The sequence below is a fragment of the Pongo pygmaeus genome, chromosome 3 (genome assembly GCF_028885625.2).
Source record: "Pongo pygmaeus isolate AG05252 chromosome 3, NHGRI_mPonPyg2-v2.0_pri, whole genome shotgun sequence".
Lineage (NCBI taxonomy): Eukaryota > Metazoa > Chordata > Mammalia > Primates > Hominidae > Pongo > Pongo pygmaeus.
This window is the reverse complement of record NC_072376.2, coordinates 182,186,653-182,206,061: the sequence shown is the minus strand read 5'-3', so window position 1 is coordinate 182,206,061 and position 19,409 is coordinate 182,186,653. Positions and strand designations below refer to the sequence as shown.

General features: G+C 41.4%; 1 protein-coding gene across 9 annotated transcripts in view; it reads left to right on the top strand.

Annotated features, from left to right (window-relative positions):
- CBR4 (carbonyl reductase 4) overlaps nucleotides 1-19,409 on the top strand; it is a 118,163-nt gene that overhangs the window by 13,955 nt on the left and 84,799 nt on the right. For 2 of the 9 annotated variants that reach the window (XM_054485156.2, XM_054485157.2), the window contains one exon: nucleotides 5,658-8,381. The exons of 4 other annotated variants lie outside the window; for them this stretch is intronic. In XM_054485156.2, the coding sequence (XP_054341131.1) occupies nucleotides 5,658-5,836 (179 nt within the window). In that variant the 3' untranslated portion in view covers nucleotides 5,837-8,381. Of the gene's footprint in view, nucleotides 1-5,657; nucleotides 8,382-19,409 lie in introns of those variants that run through there. 3 more of the 9 variants (XR_010126168.1, XM_063664279.1, XM_054485158.2) reach the window with 3 other exon arrangements.

Genomic DNA, 19,409 nt, shown 5'->3' with positions numbered 1-19,409 from the left:
TCTCTCTTATACAGATCTGACCTAACACAGACATAGACCGTAGCATAGATGAATCCAGGCTATAACATTTAACAAGACCTTATTAAAAGCTTCAGGGTGTTAGCCTTTATCTGTTCCATATCTAGCTTACTTGGTTGTTTTTGGGGGATCACATGTCTGTCCTCCAAATTGGAAACCTCTAACGCTCCAGGAGATGCGGTAGCATTATTTGTTGGACAGTGGCACCTACTGGTAGTTTGTAATGTTTATAGCCTAGTGTGAAAGGCATTGTAAATGTATACCTAGCAAAAAGGGGAGTAGAGCAAAATTTCCAGAGTTTTACAAATGAAATGAAAGGATGATATGGGGGAGAGTCCTTTGGGGCCAAGGAGAGAGGGCACAGACTAGAAAGTAATACAAGCAGAAAGAAGGATGTCAGCCCATGTCTGTGTGGTAAAGGTCATCTTTCCATCTCACTGGGATTGTCCCTGAAAGTGTCTCACGGCTTAGGTCTCCTTGCCTGTCTAAGGCTTGGAGACCTTCCAGTATCTCATGCCTTATTCTAGATCTGCTTTTTTCCCGAGGTGAAAAAACATGTTCAAATGGTCACTCACAACTTTTGTGGCCTTACTTTTTGTCTCCAAAAGGACAAACATATCAGAACTAACATCCACCCAGAAGAAGGGCCAATAAGTTCCTTTCAACACAGCATGGATGAAAACCCAGGTTAGCGTTAGTGCTTCTTGAATTGGAAGTATTCTAACCTGTATGTACCTATCAATGTAAGAACTGAGGGCCCTTTTAGGGGAACTTGCATTCCTAAATTTCAAGTCAAGTTGTCATGAAGAGTACTTAATGAGGCATACTTTTAATCTTTGAATCGTAGTGTTGTAGGGCTAAAAGAAACCTCAGGCCAGGCTGCATGGTGGCTCACGCCTGTAATCCCAGTACTTTGGGAGACCAAGGCAGGCTGATCACTTAAGGCCAGTAGTTTGAGACCAGCCCAACCAACCTGGTGAAACCCTGTCTCCACTAAAAATACAAAATTAGCCTGGCGTGACGCATGCGTGTAATCCTAACTACTCGGGAGGCTAAGGCAGAAGAATTGTTTGAACCTGGGAGGCGGAGGTTTCAGTGAGCCAAGATCACGCCATTGCACTCCAGCCTGGGTGACAGGAGCCAAACTGCGTCTCAAAAAAAAAAATTAGCCAGGCGTGGTGGTAGGCGTCTGTAGTCCGAGCTGCTGGGGAGGCTGAGGCAGGATAATTGCTTGAACCTGGGAGGCAGAGGTTGCAGTGAGCTGCGATTGTGCCATTGCACTCCAGCTTGGGTGACAGAGCCAGACTGTCTCAAAAGAAAAAAAGCAAAAAAGAAAAAACAGAAAAGAAACCTCAGAGATCTGTCGTTTTCCATCTATTTCATTCATTTTTTGATATAGAAACGGTCATTCAGTTGCAGATAGTACATGACTGTTGGGAACAGGCCCCCAAATCTGGCCATAAACTGGCCCCAAAACTGGCCATAAACAAAATCCCTGTAGCACTGTGACATGTTTGTGATGGCCATAACGCCCACGCTGAAGGTTGTGGGTTTACCGGAATGAGGGTGAGGAACACCTGGCCCACCCAGAGTGGAAAACCACTTAAAGGCGTTCCTGAACCACAAACAATAGCATGAGCGATCTGTGCCTTAAGGACATGCTCCTGCTGCTGATAACTAGCCAGACCCATCCCTTTATTTCGGCCCATCCCTTTGTTTCCCGTAAGGAATACTTTTAGTTAATCTATCATCTATAGAAACAATGCTTATCACCGGCTTGCTGTCAATAAATATGTGGGTAAATGTACGTTCGAGGCTCTCAGCTCGAACAGCTGAAGGCTGTGAGACCCCTGATTTCCCACTCCACACTATATTTCTGTGTGTGTGTCTTTAATTCCTCTAGTGTTGCTGTGTTAAGGTCTCCATGACCGAGCTGGTCTTGGCACATGACTTTTCTCGGGTGATAGCTTTAATAGTATTAGCAGAGCAGGGAACAGAATCTAGTTTAATGTGTCCTAATCCAGTGGTTTTTTTTAACCACAAAATACTGCCTTTGAGAAAAGGCCAGGCCAGCAGAGTCAGAAGTTGAACCTGGGATTTGCATAGTCACAAGGTCTTTCTCGAAAACCATTTCTTTCTACTGTAGTTTATTGTGTTTTTCTGTTTTTGTTTTTTAGGTTAAAATGCATTGATTTTTATGCTGAGAGTTTATGAGAGTTACTGGGAAGTATTCTATGCTACTTTTGCTAGAGTTCGAAAAGAACTTAAAGGATAATTGTGTCTATCTTTGAGAAGATAACATGAACTTTTACATGTTTTTGACAATTTTTATTCATTCTGCTTTTATTACAAGTGTGAGATGAGGTTTTCTTCCTAGGATACTCTCTGAGGCACTTTTGAAAATACTTTTGTTGGCTGGGCACAGTGGCTCACGCCTGTAATCCTAGCACTTTGGGAGGCTGAGGTGGGTGGATCACCTGCGGTCAGGAGTTCAGGACCATCCTGGCCAACCTGGTGAAACCCCGTCTCTACTAAAAATACAAAAATTAACTGGGCATGGTGGCGTGTGCCTGTAGTCCCAGCTACTGGGGAGCCTGAGGCAGGAGAATCACTTGAACCCAGGAGGCGGAGGTTGCGGTGAGCCGAGATCGCACCACTGCATTCCAGCCTGGTGACAGAGTGAGACTCTTGTCTCAAAAAAAAAAAAAGGATAATACGTGTGTCTAAAGACAGAAAACTTTGGACAGCAAGAACCCCCACGATATTGTTCTTAAGCTGGTTGGATTGCCTGTTGATTATTGTGGCTCTTCACTGTAAATTAAGTTTCATTTGTAGTTTGTTGGAAATTCTACAGAGGCTAGTATCAATATCTGTGTTAGCTGCTTCTCCTTTTATTCCTGCATTCCTTCTGGCCTTCTCATTCTTTTTAAAGATGAGAGGATATGAAGGAAATATTGCTGACTTTTAAAATAAATGTGGTAAGATTTTATGGCAGAGAAGCCTGTATTTCACAGTGTAATTTCACAGTGAAACATACATAATACAAAATTAGTTTTGTTATTCCAGGCCTTCATTACAGACTATCTGAAGATAGTACTGTGTGTATTTTTTCAACAACTTTTTATCTGGATACAAAAATAATATATGTATCTGTTGTAGACAGTTTGGAAAGAGCAGAAAAATATAAAGAAAATAAAAATCATTACCTGTAATTCTAGTATCTAATGATAATCACTGTTAATATTTTGGTATATAGTACTTTTTTCAGTCATTAGTATAAGTTCTTTGTTGTGTTTTTAATAATGGTATAACTTAATTCATTTGTAACCTACATTTTATACACAAATGTTATTTTTAGATTTAAATATCCTTCTATAGCATAATTTTTATTTTTTATTTTTATCTTATTCATTTATTTTCATAAATACAAATGAATGCAGGTGCAGATGCAGTTTTGTTATGTGCATAGATTTCATAGTGGGAAGTCAGGGCTTTTAGGGTATCTGTCACCTGAATAACACACATTGTACCCATTAGGTAATTTCTTTTTTTTTTTTTTCCTTTTATTATTCACCTCCATCCCACCCTCTCACCCTTCTGAACCTCCATTGTCATCACATCCATGTGTACACGTTCTTTAGCTCCCAGTTACAAGTGAGAACATATAGCATTATTTTTAATACCTGCATTATTCTGTTGTATGGCTGTATCATAACTTATTTAACCAGTTTCTTATTGAGAGACATTCAGCTTGTTTCAGTTTTTTCCTAATGAAACTGTCATTCATAAGCTTCATGATAGACAAATCTGTGAATATTTTTCACAAGACTTTTAAGAAAATGCATAGATATTTTTAACTGCAAACCTAAAGAAAGGAAAGTTAAGTAATTACATAGTATTGCATAATAAACCAATGGCCTAATGTTAATTCTTAATTCATTGTTTACTTCACATTTATTATGGTACTTTAAAAGGTAATATATTTAGGTTTATCTATAGTTTGAGCTATAAATGATTTAGTTTTAACAGGCAATTTGGAAGCTATATTTTTGAGATTGCACATTAAATGTTTACTTCACATGTCATTTTGAACTTTTAGTCCATCTATTTTTCATGACCTTAAAAATTTTTTTCTAACTATTCTTTTCATGAGGATTAATATTGCTTTCTTTTTAAAAACCCAAATGATTGAGTAATATACAGGATACTGATTATATGGGTTAAGCATTTTATTAATACGTATTTGTATGTCCTGTATTAATCTTATAAGATTTTCTTCATAAGTCTACAGTTCTCCCTGGTATGTATTTGTAGTTATTTAGGATTGGTTGGTTATATATTATGTAGTTAGTTCTTTATAGTGTAGAACTTAATACATTCTTTAGAACATTTTCTTGGCAGGCTTTACTGAATACTCCAGTACCATATTAAATTTTGAATTTTCTGTGTTTACTGGTACCAGAATTGGATATGACCGTAAGATTTTAAAATCCAGATGTGGGAAATACTGGCCTTTCTAATCATCAGCTACCAAATCAGTTCATGTGACCACTTTTGTGATGCCTTCCTTCCCTTGACACTACTTTCCACTTTTCTATCCCTACCTAAGTGAAAATTAATCTATTCTGTGATATCTTATATATACTTCTATCAGGATATTCACCAGACTTCCTTACATGATAATTGGGTGTGCAAGTGACCATTTCCTCCACAAATCATAGGTTCCCCAAAGAGTGGAATTTTGTTTTATTCATGTTTGTGTCTACCTACTTATATTTTGCTAGGTGGGCCAGATACTTGGGGGTCAGATATTTTAGTGTCCAATAAATATTCATTGAGTTAAATTGTATAAAAATGTAGGCTTGGTGTCTTGATTACTAACAAAACTATTTTGTTTTGTTTTGTTTTGCTTTTTTTGAGATGGAGTTTCACTCTTGTCGCCCAAGCTGGAGTGCAGTGACACAATTTCGGCTCACTCCAACCTCCACCTCCCAGGTTCAAGAGATTCTCTTGCCTCAGCCTCCTGAGTAGCTGGGATTACAGGTGCCCGCCACCACCCCCAGCTAATTTTTTGTATTTTTAGTAGAGACAGGGTTTCGCCATGTTGGGCAGGCTGGTCTCGAACTCCTGCCCTCAGGTGATCTGCCCACCTCGGCCTCCCAAAGTGCTGGGATTACAGTCATGAGCCACTGCACCTGGCCAACAAAACTATTTTATAAACAAGGTTTATTAATAATTTCAAATTATAGGGTGGGTATGGTGGCTCATGCCTGTAATCCCAGCACTTTGGGAGGCTGAGGTGGGCCGATCCCTTGAGTCCAGAAATTTGAGATCAGGCTGGCCCATCTCTACAAAAAGTACAAAAACTAGCCAGGTGTGGTGGTGCATGCCTATAGTCCCAGCTACTTGGGAGGCTGAGGCAGGAGGATCATCTGTGCCCAAGAGGTCCAGGCTCCAATGAGTCGTGTTTGCACCACTGCATTCTAGCTTGGGTGACAGAGCGAGACCCTGTCTCAAATTTTTTTTTTTTTTAATAGTTTCAAATTAAAATTTTCAGAAACAAATTTATTATTTTTTTTGAAATTCAGCAGATGTCTTAGTGTGTACCCTTTTCAACTAAACAGACATTTCTCTTTTAGGATTTGTACACACAGATATGACGAAAGACTTGAAAGAAGAACATTTAAAGAAAAATATTCCTCTTGGGAGGTTTGGAGAAACTATTGAGGTGGCACATGCGGTTGTGTTTCTTTTAGAATCACCATATATTACAGGGCATGTTCTGGTAGTGGATGGGGGATTACAACTCATTTTGTAATTTATAGATTATTCAGTTATAGGGATGATTAGCATCAAGGGCACACTTTGGCTACTGATTAGACAATTATACCTACATGGGTAACATTTGCTAATCAAACCTGCTGATGCTACAAATGTTAATTTCTGTCTTTATAAAAATATGAAAAGAACAATGTGTGACAAATTGTGGGGTTTTTTTTGCTCTAAGTTACAGCAGTGTTGTTTTGTTTAAAAAGCCTTCATGAGATACAATTCACATACCATATAATCACACATTTAAAATATACAATTCAGTGATTTGAACGTATTTAAATACATGTGCAACCATCCCCCCGGACAAATTGTGTTTTCTAAAGGATATGTATCACTTACCTTTGGTTACCTCATAGACTGTAGCAATCTTAGTGTATAGACATTTTGCAAGTCATATAAACAAGTATTGATTTATATATTTTGTCTCAAAAGTGGAAAAATTATATTGTCTAATTATGATGAATTATTTTCTTGTATCAAGCTGGATTTTCTAAAAGTTAACCTTGTGGGCTGTTGCCAAAATAAGAGTATTTAGAGGACACTGATTAGTTGTCAATACTTTAGCAAGCCCACTAAAGATAACTGTATTCCTTTTGCATGTGCTTGGGTGATCAGTTTTTATACAGGCTGCAAAACATGGTATTCATTAAAGACATGAATTTAGAATTGATTTCTTTGAGTGGTATTTCTCTTCATTGAGCAGCTGGACAAAATAATCTGCAAATTTAAATGTGGCGCATTTGACTCATTCTTGAGAAATTCTCATAAGTGATGAGGATTAGCCCTTAAGGTCTTAATACCTGGTACAGTAGTGAGCCGCACAGATTTCATGAACTTTGGACATGTTTTTTATTCATGAAAAACTTAGAATAGTGAACTATTAATATTTAAAAACAAGAAATACAACATTTAAAAAATTAAGAGTATTTTGCATTAGTGATTATGATTCTTATCCCAAAATTCTAGAAAGTAATAAATTCTGTATGAGTAACCATAAAAAATAAATAAATATGCAATAACATTAAATGTCTTTACAAGAAGCAGTTAAAGCACTGATCTTAAGTGAGAATATTTGCCTGGGAGTAGAGATAAAGACACAAACTGAATGTAAAATACCAGGTAATAAATATTTTGCACTAAACTCTTTTTATGGGGAATAGTATGGTATTTTCAGTGTCACTCCATTCATGTTGATTTGGAGCTGACTGTTATTTTGTGTAAGCAGAGATTTAATTTTATATTGAAAGTCAGTGCAAAATTATGAATAGGATATACTAATAAATACAAAGTAATAACAAAAGTCAAAGCAGTATTCTAAATAAAAATTCTGGGTTCCTTAAAAATTATTTTAAATTTATCTTTGAAATAGTTTTCTTAGATTAATCTCAGGATATGAGAAAGTCAATTAAGTGTGAGTAAAGTTAGTATCATTAAACAAATTGTCTATTAAATGCAAGACGTGGTAATATACAGAATTTATCAGGCATTACCAAGTCTAGGCACATATAGGAAATGCAGCAGCACTCAGAATGGTTTCAATTAGTAGTTGATGCTTGTAAGGTAGGAGAGCTTATTCAGACATAGTAGATAGTTTCTCTAATGCTGTCTCACCTGCTGGCCTTTGGCTGCCTGTACTTCCCCATTATGGCAGCCCATTCAGTCTTGAGTTTTCTTTTCTGGACACCTTATGCTCTGAAATCATGAGCGAGGCTGATTCAATTGGTGATTTGGGTAGAAAGCAGTATGTTTTGCTGACATTAAGATGTAGGTTATAGATAGGTTTAGCCTTTAAGTGTATGTTTTTATACTTTAAAATAAGAAATATAACCTTTTAAGCTATTCCACCTCCTCCCCCAGCCTATCTCAAACTGGTGGAATATATGGAGAGATCTTGAAAGAAGTAAAATAAACCTTCACTGCTCCACTCCAGGTGAATCCACCCACTCCCACTGACCTAGTAGAATTTGTAATTTAATGCTTACATTCTAGTTCTGAAATCAGTTGTGAACTGTTGCCTTATGTTCAGAGGTTTAAGAAGCTCAGTGAATTCATTTTTTAAAATCTGCTATTCTGAGAAGCATTGAATGAATTCTTAACAAGAAGACTCATCTGTAGCTGTTTGCTGACTCCTATGAGCCCAGAAGGGTTCTGTGCTTAGCATTAACAAAATAAGGTTTATAGGTAAAGCCAATGTATTAATTTTTTTTTTGCGTGGAGGGCTTTAAAATTTGTGCTCTTTTTCATATTTTATTAATATTCAATTTATGGTTTGTAACTGCTTTTTAGGGAGATAATTATATGTTATAAATTAGTTTTGGGGGTAATAATTGTGCAAAGAGGATAATTTATGTGCTTCTGTTATTCAGAATAAAGAGAGAAGACTACGCTGCATATTCAAGAGTTGTGCCTTAACATTGGTGAAACATTTTTCTAAGATTTTCAAAAGGAATATGTATAAATTGAGAAATCATAACCACTGTCCTAACTTGGTAAACATACTGTTCTTAAATAAAATATTTAATGATTTTAAACTTTCTGATGCTAATTTTATCTTTCTCTGCAACTATAAGAGTAGAGTTTAAAAATTTGTCTTTCAATTACATTGTAGAACTTTTGAGGGAAGAGACCATACTGTGTTCATTCATTTAGCTAATTAAGTAACTCAACAGATACTGAGTGGGTACTAAATATTTTGTATTTGTTTTGATACCCACACCTTGCCTACTCATCTCTGAGTATATTGGATATATGCAGTAAAATATTCTTGAGTCATTACATTGTGCCATAGTTGGGCAGATCATTGAGATAAATCTGTTCTGACTCTCAGTTCATATCTTGGAATATTTCTTGATCAGATTCCTTTGGCTTTTTATGCGACTTTGATGCTTGCTTTCACTTTATAACTGAATTTGCAAAGTGAATCAACTATTTTCTCTTAGGCAGTATGCTTTCAGTTTGAGTAATTGTTAATACCAGCAATTTAATTAGAAAGCTTTGGCCTAATAATCCAAATGGAGATGGTATCAGTATTACCTGGAGAATATTTTTAAAAATAAATTTGAAACATACATCAGGAGCCCCCCTCCCTGGAAATTTCAATAAGTGGTAGGCAGGGTGAGGGAAATGTGGAGATACATTTAAGACACTTATTTATTTATTTAATTAAATTACTTAATTTATTTTGAGATAGGGTTTTGCTGTGTTGCCTCTGCTGGAGTGGCAGTGGCATGATCACAGCTCACTGCCGTCTCCAACTCTTGGGCTCCAATGATTTTCCTGCCTTAGCCTCCCAAGTAGCTGAGACAACAGGTATTAACCATGCGTGACTAATTTTTTATATTTTTTTGTAGAGACAAGGTCTCACTGTGTTGCCCAGTCTGGTCTTGAACTCCTGGCCTCAAGTGGTCCTCCTGCCTTGGCCTCTGAAAGTGCTAGATTACAGGCATGAGCCACCATGCCCGGCCAGGAAAAATTCTTAAGGATTCAGATTGTTCATTCATTCACGAAATATTTATTTATTCATACTACATATGTAACACTGCTAGTCATAGGAGGTAGAATGGTGAGAAAAAAAACAACAAAAAAATGAACTAAGTTTCTGGAGCTCACAGAGTAATACAGTATGGTGGGGTCAAGCAGACTTAATCACACACATATAAAATTGCAACCAAAATATGCATTACAAAAATAAGAAGCTCTTGTTGCTATTAAATAATTAGGAGAATTTGACCTATTCTAGAAGGTCAGGAATGGCTTCTCTGAGGCAAGGATTGTTGAACTAAAGTTAGAGTACAGTTGGCCCTCAGTATCTTTGGGGATTGGTTCCAGGATCCTCTGAGAGTACCAAAATCTGTGGATGCTCAAGTCCCTTACATAAAATGGTGTAGTATTTGCATATAGCTTATGCATATCCTCCCATATACTTTACATCATCTCTAGATTACTTATAATATCTAATGCAATGAAAATAGCTGTTATATTGTTTTTTTTTTATGAAGTATTTATTGATTATTCTTGGGTGTTTCTCGGAGAGGGGGATATGGCAGGGTCATAGGATAATAGTAGAGAGAAGGTCAGGAGATAAACACATGAACAAAGGTCTCTGGTTTTCCTAGGCAGAGGTCCCTGAGGCCTTCTGCAGTGTTTGTGTCCCTGGGTACTTGAGATTAGGGAGTGGCGATGACTCTTAAAAGAGCATGCTGCCTTCAAGCATCTGTTTAACAAAGCACATCTTGCACCGCCCTTAATCCATTTAACCCTGAGTTGACACAGCACATGTTTCAGAGAGCACGGGGCTGGGGGAAAGGCCATAGATCAACAGCCACCCAAGGCAGAAGAATTTCTCCTAGTACAGAACAAAATGGAGTCTCCTATGCCCACCTCTTTCTACACAGACACAGCAACAATCTGATCTCTCCTTCCTTTCCCCACACTTCCCCCACTTCTTTTCAACAAAACCGCCATCGTCCTCATGGCCCGCTCCCGATGGTCGCTGTCTCTTCGGAGCTGTTGGGTACACCTCCCACACAGGGCGGCTGGGCAGAGGCGCTCCTCACTTCCCAGACGGGGCCGCCTGGCAGAGGCGCTCCTCACTTCCCAGACGTGGCGGCCGGGCAGAGGCAATCCTCACTTCCTCCCAGACGGGGTGGCAGCCAGGCAGAGGCGCTCCTCACCTCCCAGACAGGGCGGCCGGGCAGAGGCGCTCCTTACTTCCCAGACTGGGCGGCCGGGCAGAGGCGCTCCTCACCTCCCAGACGGGGTGGCCAGGCAGAGGCGCTCCTCACTTCCCAGGTGGGGCAGCCGGGCAGAGGCGCTCCTCACTTCCTCCCAGATGGGGTGGCGGCCAGGCAGAGGCGCTCCTCATCTCCCAGACGGGGCAGCCGAGCAGAGGTGCTCCTCACTTCCTCCCAGACAGGGTGGCGGCAGGGCAGAGGCACTCCTCACCTCCCAGACGGGGTGGCCAGGCAGAGGCGCTCCTCACTTCCCATATGGGGTGGCGGCCGGGCAGAGGCGCTCCTCACTTCCCAGATGGGGCAGCCGGGCAGAGGCGCTCATCACTTCCTCCCAGATGGGGTGGCGGCCAGGCAGAGGTGCTCCTCACCTCCCAGACGGGGTGGCAGCCGGGCAGAGGCACTCGTCACCTCCCAGACGGGGCGGCCGGGCAGAGGCGCTCCTCACTTCCCAGACGTTGGGCGACTGGGCAGAGGCGCTCCTCACTTCCCAGACGGGGCAGCCGGGCAGAGGTGCTCCTCACATCCCAGACGATGGGCGGCCGGGCAGAGACGTTCCTCACTTCCTATACGGGATGGCGGCCGGGCAGAGGCGCTCCTCACTTCCCAGGTGGGGCGGCCGGGCAGAGGGGCTCCTCACATCCCAGACGATGGGCGGCCAGGCAGAGATGCTCCTCACTTCCTAGACGGGGTGGCGGCGGGGCAGAGGCTGTAATCTTAGCACTTTAAGAGGCCAAGGCAGGAGGCTGGTAGGTGGAGGTTGTAGCGAGCCGAGATCACGCCACTGCACTCCAGCCTGAGCACCATTGAGCATTGAGTGAGCGAGACTCCGTCTGCAATCCCAGCACCTCGGGAGGCCGAGGCAGGCAGATGACTCGAGGCCAGGAGCTGGAGACCAGCCCGGTCAACACGGCGAAACCCCGTCTCCACCAAAAATACAAAAACCATTCAGGTGTGGCAGCGCGCGCCTGCAATCCCAGGCACTCGGCAGGCCAAGGCGGGAGAGTCACAGGAGCCCGAGGCAGGGAGGTTGCAGCGAGCCGAGATCACGGCAGCACAGTCCAGCTTTGGCAACAGAGGGAGACCGAAAAAAGGAGAGGGAGGGGGAGGGGGAGGGGGAGGGGGATTGTTTTTTATTTGCATTATTTTTAATTGTTCTTATTTTTATTGTTCTTTTTTCCCCCTGGATATTTTCTTTTTTTTCCTTTCCAACTTTTATTTTAGATTTAGGGGGTATATGTGTAGGTTTGTTATATGGGTAAATTACATGTCACAGGGGTTTGGTGTACAGATAATTTTGTCACCGAGGTCATCAGCATAATACCTGATAGGTAGTTTTTCAATCTTCTCCATCCTCCCACCCTCCACTTTCAAGTAGGCCCCAGTGTGTATTGTTCCCTTTTTTGTGTCCATGTATACTCAGTGTTTAGCTCCCACTTATTCTAAATGAATTAATGCAGGAACAGAAAACCAAATGCCACGTTTTCACATGTGGTATTAGGATACTTAGGATAATGGCCTCCAGCACCATTCATGTTGCTGCAAAGGTCATGATCTCATGATCTAATTTTTTTTTGTAGCTGTGTTGTATTCCATGGTGCATATGTACCACATTTTCTTTATCCAGTCCGCTATTGATGGGGATCTAGGTTGGTTCCATGTCTTTGCTGTTGTGAACAGTGCTGCAATGAGGGCATGAGTCTTCATGGTAGAATCATTTCTATTCCTTTGGGAATATATGCAGTAATGGGATTGCTGAGTCAAATGGTAGTTCCATTTTAAGTTCTTTGAGAAATCTCCAGACTGTTTTCCACAGTGGCTGAACTAATTTATATCCCACCAGCAGCGTATAAACGTTCTCTTTTCTCCACAACCACCAGCATCTGTTGTTTTTTAGCTTTTTTAATAATAGCCAATCTGAGTGGTGTGAGATGGTATCTTGTGGTGGTTTTGATTTGCATTTCCCTAATGTTTAGTGATATTGAGCATTTTTTCATATGCTTGTTGGCTGCACGTATGTCTTCTTTTGAGAAATGTCTGTTCATGTCCTTGCCCATTTTTTAATGTTGTCATTTTTTGCTTGTTGATTTGAGTTCCTGATAGATTCTGGATGTTAGACCTTTGTTGGATGCATACTTTGCAAATATATTCTCCCATTTTGTAGGTTGTCTGTTTACTCTGTTGATGGTTTCTTTTGCTATGCAGAAACTCTTTAATTATGTTCCACTTGTTAGTTTTTCTTGCATTTGCTTTTGGAATCTTCATCAAGTTTTTACCTGGGCCCATGTCCACAATGGTATTTCTTAGGTTTTCTTCTAGGGTTTTTGTAGCTTTAGTTTTTACATTTAAGTCTTTAATGCATCCTGAGTTGATTTTTGTGTATGGTGAAAGGTAGGGGTTCAGTTTCAATTTTCTGCATATGTCTAGCCAGTTATCCCAGCGCTATTTATTGAATAGGAAGTCCTTTCCCCATTGCTTGTTTTTGTCGACTTTGTTGAAGATTTGATAGTTTTAGGTGTGCAGCTTTATTTCTGGGTTCTCTAACCTGTTCCATTGGTCTGTGTGTCTGCTTTTGTGCCAGTACAATGCTGTTTTAGTTACTGTAGCCTTTTCATATATTTTGAAGTTGAGTAGTGTGATGCCTCCAGCTTTGTTCTTTTTGCTTAGGATTGCTGTTGCTATAACTCTGGCTCTTTTTTGGTTCCAAATGAATTTTAGAATGGTTTTTTGTAATTATGTTAAAAATGTCATTGGTAGTTTGATAGGAATAGCATTGAATCTGTAAATTGCTTTGGGCAGTGTGGCCATTTTAACAATATTGATTCTTCCTGTGCATGAGCATAGAATATTTTTTTTTCATTTGTTTGTATTGCTTCTGATTTTTTCAGCAGTGTGTTATGATTCTCATTGTAGAATTGCTTTACCTTTCTGGTTAGCTGTATTGCTAAGTATTTTATCTGTGTGGCTATTGTGAATGGAATTGCATTCTTTATTTGGCTTTCATCTTGGATGTTATTTATATAGAGAAATACTACTGATTTTTGTATGTTGATTTTGTATCCTGAAACTTTGCAGAAGATGTTTATCAGATCTAGGAGCCTTTGGGCATGGACGATAGGGTTTTCTAGTATAGCATTACATCATCTGTGAAGAGAGATCATTTTACTTCCCCTCTTCCTATTTGAATGAACTTTATTTCTTTCTCTTGCCTGATTGCTCTGGCTAGGACTTATAATATTATGTTGAATAGGAATGGTAAGAGTGGGCATCCTTGTCTTGTTGCAGTTCTCAGAGGGAATGCTTCCAGCTTTTGCCTGTTCAGTATGATATTGGTTATGGATTTGTTTAGATGGCTTTTATTATTTTGAGGTATGTACCTTCAATGCTTAGTTTGTTGAGGGTTTTTAAGATGAAGAGATGTTGAATTTTACCTAAAGCCTTTTCTCTTGTCTCTTGTGAAGATTCTATGGTTTTTGTTTTTAGTTCTGTTCATGTGATAATCACATTTATTGATTTGCCTATGTTGAATTAACCTTGCATCCCAGGAATAAAGCCTACTTGATCATGGTGGATTAGCTTTTTCATGTGCTGCTGGATTTGGTTTGCCAGTATTTTGTTGAGGATTTTTGCATCTATGTTCATCAGAGATACTGGCCCAAAGTTTTCTTTTTTTTCATTATGTCTGTGCCAGGTTTTGGTGTCAGAATGATGTTTGCCTCATAGAATGAGTTAGGAAGGAGTCCCTCCTTGACTTTTTGGAATAGTTTCCGTAGAATTGGTACCAGTTCTTTTTACATCTGGTAGAATTCAGCTGTGAATCTTTCTTGTCCAGGGCTTTTTCTAGCTGGTAGGATTTTTATTACTGATTTACTCACTGTTTGTTATTTGTCTGTGTAGGGTGTCAATTTCATCCTGGTTCAATCTTGGGAGATAATATGTTTAAGAATTTATCCGTTTCTTCTAGGTTTTCTAGTTTATGTGCATAGAGGTGTTTGTAATGGTCTCTGAGGATTAAAAAAAATTTCTGTGGGGTTGGTGGTAATGTCCCCTTTATCATTTCTGATTGTGTTTCTTTGGATCTTGTCCCTTTTTTAAAAAATTAGTATAGCTAGCAGTCTATCAATCTTATTTATTCTTTTAAAGAACCAACTTTTGGTTTTGTTAATCTTTTGTATGGTTTTTCTCATCTATTTCATTCAGTTCAGCTCTGATTTTGGTTCTGTTCTTCTGCTAGCTTTGGAGTTGGTTTGTTCTTGTTTTTCAGGTTCCCTAGGTGTGATGTTAGGTTGTTAATTTGAGATCTTTCTAACTTTTTGATGTATGTGGGCATTTAGTGCTGTAAACTTTGCTTTTGACACTACTTTAGCTGTGTCCCAGAGATTTTCATATGTTGCATCTTTGTTTTAATTAGTTTCAGATAATTTCTTGATTTCAGCCTTAATTTCATTGTTTACCCAAAAGTCATTCAGGAGTAGATTGTTTAATGTCCATTTAATTGTATGTTTTGAGAGATCTTGTCGGTATTGATTTCTGTTTTTACTGTGCTGTGGTATGAGAGTGAGGTTGGTATGATTTTGGTTTTTTGAATTTGTTGAGAATTGCTTTATGACCGAGTGTGTAGTCAGTTTTAGAGTATGTTCCTTGTGCCGATGAGAAGAATGTATATTCTGTTGTTTTTGAGTGGAGTGTTCTGTAGATGTCTGTTAGGTTCATTTGGTCAAGTATCAAGTTTAGATCCTGAATATCTTTGTTAGTATTCTGCCTCAGTGATCTGCCCAGTACTTTCAGTGGGATGTTGAAGTCTCCTACTATTAGTTTGTGGTTATCTACATCTCTTTGTAAGTCTCTATGAACTTGTTTTGTGAATCTGGGTGCTCCAATGTTGACTGCATATGTATTTTTAGGATAGTTAAGTCTTGTTGTTGAATTGAACCTTTTTATCATTATGTGATGCCCTTCGTTGTCCTTTTTGATCATTGTTGGTTTAAAGTTGGTTTTGTCTGAAATAAGAATAGCAACCCCTGCTCCTTTTTGTTTTCCATTTGCTTGATAGATTTCTTCCATCCCTTAACTTTGAGCATGTGAGTGTCCTTCTATGTGAGATGGTCTCTTGAAGACAGCATACAGTTGGGCCTTGCTTCTTTATCCAGTTTGCCATGCTGTGCTTTTTAAGAGGGGCATTTAACCTGTTTACATTCAAGATTAGTACTGTTATGTGTGGAATTTATCCTGTCATCATGTTTTTAGCTGATTGTTATGTAGACTTGATTGTATTAATATATTTGTTTTATAGTGTTAATAGTGTGTGTACTTGAGTGTGTTTTTGTGGTGATCAGTAATGGTCTTTCATTTTCATATTTAGTACTCTCTTATGGACCTCTTGTAAGGCAGACCTGGTGGTAACAAATGCCCTTAGCATTTGCTTGTCTGAAAAGGATGTAATTTTTCCTTCACTTATGAAGCTTAGTTTGACTGCATATGAAATTCTTGGTTGGAATTTCTTTTCTTTAAGGATGCTGAATATAAGCCCCAAATCTCTTCTGGCTTGTAGTGTTTCTGCTGAAAGTTCTGTTGTTAGCCGATGGAGTTTCCTTTGTACATGACCTACCCTTCTCTTTCAGGGATGCTAATGAGTCATAGATTTGGCATCTTTACATAATTCCATATTTCTTGGAGGTTTTGTTCATTTAAAAAAATTCTCTTTATTATCTGACTGAGTTAATTTGAAGAACTGTTCTTTGAGCTCTGAGATTCTTTCCCCAGCTTGATCTGTTCTGCTATTAATACTTCTGATTGTTATGAAATTCTTATAGGGAGGTTTTCAGCTCTGTCAGCTCAGTTTGGTTCTTTCTTTTCTTTATTTTTATTTTATTTTTTTGAGACTGAGTCTCATTCACTCTTTTGCCTAGGAGTGCAGTGATGCAATCTTGGCTCACTGCTACCTCTGCCTCCTGGGTTCAAGCAATTTTCCTGCCTCAACCTCCCAAGTAGCTGGGATTACAGGCATGCACCACCAAGCCTGGCTAATTTTTGCATTTTTAGTAGAGACTGGGTTTCACCATGCTGGCCAGTCTGGTCTTGAACTCCTGCCCTCAAGCAGTCCACCCACCTTGGCCTCCCAAAGTGCTGGGATTACAGGTGCGAGCCACCACGCCTGGCCTGGTTCTTTCTTAAAATGGCTATTTTCATATTTTTATTTTTTGAATTGTTCTACTGGATTCCTTAGATTCCTTGGAATGGGTTTCAGTTGTCTCCTGAATCTTGATAATCTTAATTGCCATCTAGATTCTGAATTCTGTGTCTGTCATTTCAGCCATTTTCTTCTGGTTAAGAATCAATGTTGGGGAGCTAGTGTGGTCATTTGTAAATAAGGAGACTCTCTGGCTTTTAGAGTTGCCAGAGTTATTGCACTGGCTGTTTCTCATCTGTGTGGGCGCTAATGTTCCTTTAACCGTGGTGTAACTTGACTATAGTCAGTTGCCTTCATTTCTGGATGTTTTCAGAGAGCCAAGTCTGTGCAGGGTCTTTATTTGTGGTTGAATTCTTTTTTCTTTCTTTCTTTTTTTGAAACAGAGTCTTGCTCTGTTGCTTAGGCTGGAGTGTGGTGGCATGATCTCAGTTCACCACAACCTCCATCTCCCAGGTTCAAGTGATTCTTCTGCCTCAGCCTCCCGAGTAGCTGGGATGACAGGTATGTGCCACCACACCTGGCTAATTTTTGCATTTTTAGTAGACACAGGGTTTCACCATGGTGGCCAGGCTGGTCTTGAACTCCTGACCTCGAGTGATCTGCCTGCCTCTGTCTCCCAAAGTGCTGGGATTACAGGCGTGAGCCACCACACCTGGTCTATTTGTGGCTGAATTCTTATCTGTGTTTTCATAGGCGGTATATTAGCAAAGCATTTTTGGTGTTGAAGTTTGGGCTGTGATGTGTTTAAGCATACTGGCCAGTAGGTAGGCTCTTGCTCAGCCCTGTGGCTCCTTTGTATTTCCTTCCATTTGCAGTCATGTACCTTCTCAGTGCTCCAAGTGAGCCTCCTCTCAAGTGGGAGAGGAGGGTGTGGGTTCCTCTCCCACTTGAGTGCTGGAGACCTCAGCTTGGTACTCCCAGGCTTGGCACTGCAGCCCTGGGGCAAGCCAGACTTTTTGTTCTCTCTCCGTCTTGGGGGTAGCAGAGGGGGGGGCCTTGGCAGTGTCAGTGGTAGAGGGCTTTTCATGTGTCTCTTTTGGTTGCACCCCAGGGATATACATAGCCATTGTCAATCAGAATAATCATCCCAGTGTGTTGTGGGCCCAAGCTGGGGGGGGGCCCTGCCTGGTGAAGAGCAGGGGAATTGGGGGCTCACAGGGAAGACAGACTAGCCTCTTCATAGGGCGGCTGCTGCATGCTGGAGGTGACACGAGTAAGGCACTCAGGGTCTTTCTTTCTTCCCCAGTCTGAAGGTAGTTAGCAAGGGCAGTACCACTGCAGTGGCAGTGGCAGAGGAGCTGTCAGTTTCCCGTGGGAGCTCCGCCCCTGGGAAATGCAGAGCCACTGCGAATGGGAATATTCAGCTGGGGGTGGGGCGGCTGCTCTGGGGGCCAAAGCCAGAGGCCCTACATAGTGAAGAGTAGGCAGTGGGGGCTCATAGGGAAGAGAGACTGGTTCCTCTCCCTGTGGTGGCTGTGACATGCTGGAGGTACCAGTGAAGCAACCAGGCTCTTTGTTCGTTCTTCAGCCCAAGGGCAGCTAGGGCCGTACCACTGAAGCCGCAATGGCAGAGGGTTGTCTCTGGGATTTCAGGCAAACACAGAGCTTCCACTGACTGATCAGGTGGGGGCTGGGTGGCTGTGCTGGGGGCCCAGTCCAGGAGGCCCTGTGTAGTAAGGAGTAGCACGTGGACAGGGACCTGTGTGGAAAACAGTCTGGTTGCTTTTCTATAAGGGAGCTGTGCTGTGCTGGGGGCTTGTGATAGTCCTTAAGCTCTTCTTTAGGTTCCGAGCCAGAGGGCAGTAGGGTCAGGGGCTGCAGTAGTGGCAAAAAATGGCGGGCCTGCCTGCTACCACTGGGAACTCCATCCTAGGGAAGTGCAGAGCTACTACCAGCTGAGAGCTCAGTGGGGGTGGGGTGACTGTGCTTGGGGTGTGGGGGCAGGGAGGGAGGCTTGTTGGGGGCAAGTCTGAAGGCCCTGCCCAAGGAGGAGTAACAGGAGGAGGGACCTGTGTGGAAAATAGTGTGGCCTCTTTTTCTGCAAGGCATGCTATGCTGTGCTGGAGGCTCAAGATAGTCCTTAACCTCTTTGCTCCCTCCTGATTCTGATAGCAGTTGGGGTGGGGGCTGTGCAGCAGCAAAAATGGCGGGCCTGTCTTTTACTCCTGGGAGCTCTGTTCCAGGGAATTGCAGCGCTGCTACCAGCCTGAGAGCTCAGGCAGGGGTGGGGTGGCTGCACTGGGATCCCAGGCCAGTGGGCTTTGCCTAGGGAGGTGTAGTTGGGGCAAGGCCTGTAGTTCGTCTGCTTCTCAGTACTGTGGATGCAACCTCTCTCCTGGGGGTATGTGTGAGAACCTGGCCTCCCTTGCTGGCAAAGCTACAGCTGCTGGTGCAGGAGTGCGCACTGTTCCAAGACCCTTGGCACTCCATTTGTGCCTGAGTGGCACACTCCACACGCTTTCTGTGTCAGCCTGGAGGCCGCAGGGGAAGGGGGTCAGGGGAGGTCTCCAGAGCCTGAAATTGCAAAGGTTCATGGCAGAAACATGGGTTCCTGGGGCTCTTATTCACCATTTTCCTGCAGTGGGGAGCCTCACTTGGCAGTGTGCCAATCCCAGGTGGGCAGCTGTCCTGTCTTGCTT